We start from the raw sequence: 8,131 nt of genomic DNA on the forward strand, positions 1-8,131 counted from the left end.
GTCACAGAGAACCCCCTCAGCCAACATCCTCTCCCTGGTGGTGTAGATGGCCACTTTGGCCATTGCTAGGAGGAGGTTGATGAGGAGGCTCCACGACTTTGTGGTGCCATGGATAGAGTGTGCGTATATGAGAAGGTTGGGGGAGAAATGCAGCCAGAAATGTAACAGTAAGTCTAGGAGGAGCCGGAAAAGGGGCTGTAACCTGGCACACTCAAGGTAAACCTGTGCGAGGATCTCCCTCAGGCCGCAAAAGGGACAGGCATCGGGGATGAACTGTGCTAGGTAAATGCCCGTGCTCACGGCTCCGTGAAGGAGCCGCCAACCAATATACCTGGCAGGCTGTGGGACTAAGGTGGGATATAGGCTAGCCCACCAGGGTTCCTCACCCTCAATAGGTAGCAATAGGTTCCACCACTTAGCATTGGGGCACAAGGATGAGGAAATGGAGAGTATGGAGCCATGAGCGTGTACAGGTGTGCCCGTGGGGCGGTTCAAAAGCGAACCGGCTACAGGTCGCGCAGCCGGCTCACGGTGGGTGGGTGGGACGGCCGGGCGGGGGCTCATGAGGCAAGGGCCCTATAAAGAGATCCAGAGGGCCTGGGGTGTAGGGTGGGTGGGGAGCACCCTGCTACAGGACCCACTCAAGGTAAACCTGAGAGATGGACGACAAAGCTGCCGTCACCTCCTGAAGTACATGCTCGGGAGTTAGAAGGGTGGAGAGCACCATGCGCTGAGTGAGCGCAAAGGGGACCCACCCAGTCTCCCTGGTCGTTATCTAGGAGGTCTCCGATCCTGATGACTCCTGCCAGGACCAACCTCTGGTGCACCGATAGGGACTCTGCCACCTGCACATACTAATCGTCTAGTAAATAGGAAATGCATCAGTTACCATTTTCTAACAAAAAAAATAATAATAAAAATTAAGAATCTGAATAAATGTGTTAAGCTATATAATTGCTTAAGTAAACGTTTATAGATATAGCGTATCTTCCTGGTTAGCAGAAAGTTCCAAATTATACCAACCAATGAGAAACAACCTTTCTTCAGGAAAATAACTAAAATACAAAACAAGACTAAAATTGATTTGCATCAAGATTTCTTGCTTACCAGTTTAAATCATTATTAAAATCGCTTAAATTTAAAACCGTCCACCCTGATTTAGAGAACACTGTTTATCCTTTATTCGAACATGCTGTAACTTTTGATTTCCCCACCTCATTTGTGTGATGGCTTTCTGTGCCCCTGTTGACTGCTATCAGTATCTCAGTGGTACATTTTAGGAGATTGCTTCAACTCAGTGCTCCAGCATAGGAACAATTTTCTCTCCAGCTGCTTCATGAGTTTAGAAGGTTGTCTGTCTGTCTGTCTGTCTGCCCTTCGAGGGCAGACTTTAGTGACCATGCTAAAAATAAGGTTTATTAAGAATAGTGTGTTGCATATAAACAAAAGAAATAGTATGTATAACCTAGCTAGCTTGTAGCTTCAGTAAAAAGCTAGGTAGGTACATCTTGGATTATTTATAGTAAGGTAAGCCTTGCATTTCTAATCAGCACTTTATTCATTTCTCCCCTCAGACCTTTTCAGGTTTTTTAATTTGTACCTTCAGGTACCCTTGAAATTTAGGATCCAGTGGGAATGTCTTCCAGATTGTAAATATCTTTAAATTACTTTGTTGCAGAGAAACAAAAGATAAATTTTATTTTTTTAAAATTACCATTCTAAAATTGCAATTGTTTTTAATCTGAATAATTTATAAATTACTGCAGTGAAGGAATCAACGTAATCCAGTGAAGCAAGTGCAAAAAGCTGAAAACTAAAGGCCAGGTGGAAACCTGGCAAAATAAAATATTTTTTAAATGGAGGCTAAAATACTTTGAAACTTCAAAATAAAATAAGTATTCTACAAATTAAGCAAAAAATAAGCAATTTGATATACCCATTCATGTGATTTGAACAGTGTTTCTGAAGAATATAGGTAGCTTTGGGGGCAGGAAATACAGGGTTCTTCAAAAAAAAAAAAAAAAAAAAAAAAAAAAAAGCATTTAAAAGGTCTTTTTTTTTCTTTTGTAACTTAAAAAATAAGAGAAATTATACTTTTACGCATGTAAATTAACAGTTGTAGACATGAAAAACCTTTGTCTCTCAACAGCGATATGTGGGTGGCTTCCCCCAGAGCATGGAAGGTTTTGTCACTCTAGATGAGGTTGGTGATGAAGAAGACTCAGATCATCAGAAACTGCGTAAATCAGGGATGGCAGTTAAATCTGCTGGGAAAAATGATGATAGTTTGGCTGAAATTAAGGTAGACAAGATGGAGGAACCAGAGCAGGAAAATGAGACCTTGGAAAATGGAACCAAAACTGAGGAGAATATGAAGATAGAAACTGTTGAAGTTTCTGACAACACAGCAACCCAGGATACGGAGAAAAATACAAATGAAAATACAGATGCACAGGATGAACAGGAAACAAAAAGCATCCAGGAGAAATCTGTTGTTCCAGACGAATATAGAATTGGACCGTATCAGCCAAATGTTCCTGTTGGTAAGAATTTTCCCATCTCTTTTCAAATGCTGCTTTTTGGGGGGGGGGGGGGGCTTTATGGTAACATTTTCATTTAATTAACTTTATTTTTTGCAGTGCGCACTGGCTCTTAGGTCTGGTCTACACTATAGACCTATTTCTGTATAACTGTATCGCTCAGGGGTGTAGTTATACCGGCCTAACCCCCAGTGTAGACAGCACTGTGTCAGCAGGTGAGCTGCTCTCACCGACATAGCTACCTCCTCTTTGGGGAGGTGGATTAACTACACCAATGGGAGAACTCTCTCCTTTCGGCATAAAGCATCATTAAAGCGCTACAGCAGTGCAGCTGCATTTTAAGTGTAGATTTGCCAGTAGACATTGAAGTAAGGTCAAAGATTGCCATTTCATTTTAGAACTTCACACTCTCTTTCTATGATGATCTCTGGTCCCTTTTACTCTTCCCATGCAGTCTTTGACAATGGCTTCTCTCCAGCCTGGAATTATGACGAAAGAGACCTATTATAACTGCACAAAATATCTTTCAGAAGTGATGAGTTACTTCAGATTGATATATGAAATCATGTATTTGTCATCATGACATGGGTAATGTGCAGTAGATATGCTAGTATTGAAATTAATGCTATGTATTGTAACTAAAACCATTGCATACCTTTCTGAAAAGGGAACCAATAGAACGGCCATGTTTTAATCCAAAAACATGCTAAAGGCAAGTGTGTACATATTTAACTACAGGTTCTGGTTTGAACAAATAAAAACAAGGATATTTAAAGTAAAGCAGCTGTTCAGTGCAAATTGAGTTGTTACTGTAAGATTCACTTAGTGAGCAGTGTATTTGAGGTTTTAAAAATTACTCTAATTCATTCTATTAGTTACTTTATGGTCTTTACTTCTCTAGGTGTGAATTATGTGGTACCCAAAACAGGGTTTTATTGCAAACTGTGTTCCTTGTTTTACACAAATGAAGATGTTGCAAAAAAGACCCATTGCAGCAGCCTTCCACATTATCAAAAGTTGAAGGTAAGGTAAAACTGTCCATTTTAAGTGAAGTGATTCTTTGTTGGGAAGGAGTAAGGACTAGATTTGTTGGGGCTTCATTGAAAGGCAAAAACAAATTCATCCAGTTAGAACACTGAATTATCCAAACATGCTTAAGAGCTGTTGCTTCATATCACAGTAATTTTAGTTGTTTTAAATTAATCCTCTCCAGGGTTGCCTCTGTTCAAATTTGAATGCGTAATGAACAAGTCAAATATGGGACCCTATGATTCTCTATGAATTGAGAATATATAGGACTTTTTGATTGCAGTAGAGGTAAGCTTTAGAATAGTTTTGAAGAAGGAATAAAAGGTGACTGAATCTTGTCCCTACAGTTCCTTTGAGGGTGGCTTACGACCAAAAACTGCAAGACCAAAGCTAGAGGGGTTTTTTTGTTTGTTTGTTTGTTTTTTAAATAGTGCTCCGAACCCTATGCATATTTTGAAGTTGATATATCTAACTTTTGATTTGATGGGCATGTATTAGAGTTCCTGATTGAGTGAAATGTTGTGCAATAACACAACATGTGTTTATGCTGTCATTAGTGCTGCTTGTGTACTATGAGCTGCTCTTTGACATTGTACACTTTGTGTGTCGGGGGGAGGATGGGGTGCTCCTAACACGATAAGAAGTAATTACCACCATTATTAAAACACAGTAAATCTTCACATTAATTATTCCAAGCTTCTACATTTAGTTGATTTCACTTCAGTTCATTGCCAAGCTGTATATAAGTTCCTTCTGTTCTATAGGAAGGAAGCAGGCACATGTCTGAGAGTTACCAGTGGAGGGGATGCATCTATGGGAGTGGGAATGCCTCAAACTGGACCAGGAACTGAAAGGGGGCAAGTGGTAGAGAGAACACAAGGGCAACTAGATTGTGAGCTTGTCTTCCTGTATAGTGCAGCTGTGCCACTACAGTGCTGCTATACATGAAGATGCTTCTACACTGACAGGAGAGAGTCTCCCGTTGGCATAGTTAATCTACCTCCCCAGAAAGTGGTAGCTGTGTTGGCGGGAGAAGGTCTCGCATTGACCTAGCACTGTCTACTTTGGGAGGGGTTTAAGTTGGTATAACTACATTGCTTGGGGTCTGTAGTATAGACCTGGCCTTTACCATGAAGCCTCTGCAAAGGAGGAATAGCCACAGCATCAGCAAGGAGGGAGTAGATGAGAGAATCCAGGGAGCAATCCAAATCTTAGGGTAGAAAACCACCTCATCCGTAGCTTTGTGCAGTTAAGTACATAATGATGGGACACTGAAGTATTGATACTTGTATAAGAGAAAAACAAATCCAGTGACTTGTTGAATAGTCTTATCAGAATTTTATCTCTCTAATTTTACAGGCAAAATTTACCATTTAATTTGCTTTCTCTGCCACACACAGCCAGTAACCTTTAGCTTCATTTGAGCTTGATTATTTCTAAATGATAAAGTATTGAAAAGAAAGCAACACTTGCATAAGTATAATGCCCCTTCTCTATCTTGGATCATACATCTAGTTTCATTATCTTCATAATGGCAAAGGTGGATAAAGATGATAAAACTTGACAGTGATATAGTGCTTTGCTTGTTCAAAGTGCTCCACAAAGCACTAATTCTCACAGCAACCCCTGTGAGGTAGGTAAATATGTATTCTCCCCATTTTACAGATGGGTAAATTGAGACACAGGATAAGTTACTGCCAAGGCCATATGTGAATCAGTGTCAGAACAGGGGATGGCAACCATTTTTTCTGACTCCAGTTCTCTGCTGTCGCAGATTAGACTGACTCTCAAGTACAGCAGATATTTGTGCATGGACTGGGTAAATGTTCATGAAGACTCTGATGTATGACATAGGTAGAAAGTAAATTTTACTCGTTGATTTGTTCAGAGCTTCAGGCGGCTGGAAAATGCAGTACTTTTAAAGGAGCTCTAGCAGTTTTCACTTCAGTGGATCAGTTATGTATCTGGTACAGTAGAAGAGCACCAGGCATATTTTGCCCAATGCCAGGCTTATTTGGCAGTTGCATAGTTAGTAAATTGTATGACGTTGTAATATGTCATACATTTAAGTTCACAAATCTATCAACCTTTAAAATGGTTTTATACTTAGAATTATGGTCTTATTTAGTTCATTTAATTAATCCCTAATCAGGTTGGCTTTGTTGTAATTCGTTCTTTTTTGTTACAGAAAATTCTGGATAAAATGGCAGAAGATCATAGGCAAAAGAAAGAGGCTTAAGTGCAAAAAAACTTGATTCAAGGAAAGTGGTTTTGTTTTTAATGTTAACCTTTTTTAAATGCAGTACAAATAGTAGATGGAAAATACTATACTCTTTTGTTTTAGTGAAATACAGTAGGCGTATAGCTCTGTTCATGTGTTAAATGTTATAACATAAATGAAGCTAATAGAAATTTTTTGTTCATGGAAAATATGGGAATGGCAACAGAAGAAAGTTTTCTTTCAATTGATATTTCAAGCTACTATAGAAACTATTGCACCACTATGAAAGCTCATGTACAAAAAGCAAACTTTATATAAACCTACTGTTTTCAGGCTTCAAAAAGTTATCCTTCAATTTTGATTCCATTCTTCAATAAAAAATAAAACGTGGTATTGTATTTTTATTGCTTTCATCTAGAACATTCCAGATTTCAGTCTGAGCCTAGCATATATTTAATTTGGAGTGTGAGATTGTCGTTGCATTTCACTGTGGAAAGTCTTTAAATGTAAAGGTTGCATTTTTAAAATGTTGGATGCAGTTTCTTTTAATGTCATTGCTGTTATCTAGATAATAAGAAAATTAGTAAGTAGTCAGCTTTAAAATTTTGTGATTTTTTTCTAAGTTCTTGATAGGTTTTTTCCCCTGTTCTATTATACAGCGTACTTTTTAGTGAAATGTAAAGTCCTATTCTTCTCTGACCAGTATTATTTTCTTGACCTCTTACTGCTTGCTACTTGAATCCTGTAGCTGTCATACATCTCTGATATAAGCAAAAGCAGCATTTGAGTCCTGAAATGTAAAAAAAATAAGTATCTTTATATTCTTCATATGTAATTTTTCATACCTGCATTTTAAAACTGGTTTGATCAAATTCCTAGAACTGTGCTATTAATGTACCTGCACATGTGACATGTGATCAGGAATTTGCATGTATAATCTGTGTTTATCTGTAGTCTTTCTGATTATATACTGCTTATTTGTGGGTTCAGGTTACTAAAGTGATTTACCAATAAACAAACCTAGGCAACAGTAATTTGTTTTTGTTTGGCATGTTAAGCAACGTGTTTACTGCAGTTGAGACCAGTGTGTTCATGGTATCTGATTTAACTCATAACCTTTAGTGAATGTTTTTAATTTTGCTTGTTTAACAGTTTGTGTGATTTAGTAGCTCATTATGCTACTCCCCTTCCTAATGCACGCACACTGCAGCACAATGAATTAAAATGCCACTTAGTGAAATGGTTCTAGGCACTTCTGCGAGTGAATTTATTATTCCTCTTGGAAGTAATACATTTGCATTAATGCTAAGATTCAAACTCCTTTAGATTTTCATGAATGAAGATAATTAAGAATGGCTGAAATGTAAAGAGTAATACTTTAGACTTTTATGTCCCTTGGCATTGGGTGCAACTTGTTTTCTGTGAGAATTATGATGTTTGGGTAAAGTGAGAATTTGAATTGATACTGTATGCAGCTTTCTGAACATCAACAAGATATGAGGGTGAAATGCTGCTTGGCTTTGGGTGCACAAATCTTCATTAAATAGCACAGCCTAAAATGCTGTCAAAACAAAATTAAATTTTAATTTGCAATAATTCATTTTTCCATATTTTCTTTTCAGTAAGCAAGCTGTTGTGACATTATTTGCTTTGCACTCAGTCTTTTTAATTAAATAGTTAATTGCTGATTGTTAAATGGATAAACATAGAGTAAAATACAACTATATACAAGACAGTTTGAACACCAATTCTGCCAGTAGGCCGTACCCCTTAAAAAGAGAAAAGAGTAAGTCCCTGAATAAGACTTGCTATATAAATCCTATAATAGTTGCATTGATTTAGTTAATATAGAAGCTATCCTGCCATTAGTGCAAAAGGCAACAGATGAATGGGAGATGGTTCCAGGAGTGCATTAATTGACAAGTTGGAGGATGTGATGGATTTGACTTTTCCCACACACTGACTGCCAAAAATAAGTTTAATCTGTTTCTTAATAGATTTTGGAGGGGGTGTGGAGAACGTTGCCTTTGGGGAAGGAGAGACCTGGTTCCTAACAGCATATATAGTTGACTGATCCATTTAAATGCTCCCAAAGCTGTTTAAAAAAACAAAACAAAACCCCCTTCAGTTTAGCCATTTAGGCATCTTATAGCAGCCCTCCTAAATACTAGACAGTTTAGTGATTTAATATCCACTGTTCTCTCAATGAAGTGGTAAATATAGAAGGTGTATTATTACAGTAGGAATTAAACAAGTAATATATTGAATGGTCTACAGGTGTTGAGCATAAAGGAATCTTTAGAGAATTAAAGACGATAGTGTTGTCTTAAGGTGACATAGT

The 8,131-nt window shown here is 38.0% G+C and overlaps 1 protein-coding gene across 13 annotated transcripts in view; it reads left to right on the forward strand.

The window, feature by feature from the left end:
* The window catches only part of MATR3 (matrin 3), a 44,913-nt gene extending 38,089 nt beyond the window's left edge, over nucleotides 1–6,824 (forward strand). For 10 of the 13 annotated variants that reach the window (XM_043552725.1, XM_007059173.4, XM_027821635.3 and 7 more), the window contains 3 exons: nucleotides 2,150–2,543; nucleotides 3,442–3,563; nucleotides 5,758–6,824. In XM_043552725.1, coding sequence (XP_043408660.1) covers nucleotides 2,150–2,543; nucleotides 3,442–3,563; nucleotides 5,758–5,808 — 567 coding nt within the window. In that variant the 3' untranslated portion in view covers nucleotides 5,809–6,824. Of the gene's footprint in view, nucleotides 1–2,149; nucleotides 2,544–3,441; nucleotides 3,564–5,757 lie in introns of those variants that run through there. The other 3 variants (XM_037907563.2, XM_043552726.1, XM_043552727.1) reach the window with 2 other exon arrangements.
* The last annotated feature ends 1,307 nt before the right edge of the window (nucleotides 6,825–8,131 follow it).

This window comes from Chelonia mydas, chromosome 8 (assembly GCF_015237465.2).
Source record: "Chelonia mydas isolate rCheMyd1 chromosome 8, rCheMyd1.pri.v2, whole genome shotgun sequence".
Taxonomy (NCBI): domain Eukaryota; kingdom Metazoa; phylum Chordata; order Testudines; family Cheloniidae; genus Chelonia; species Chelonia mydas.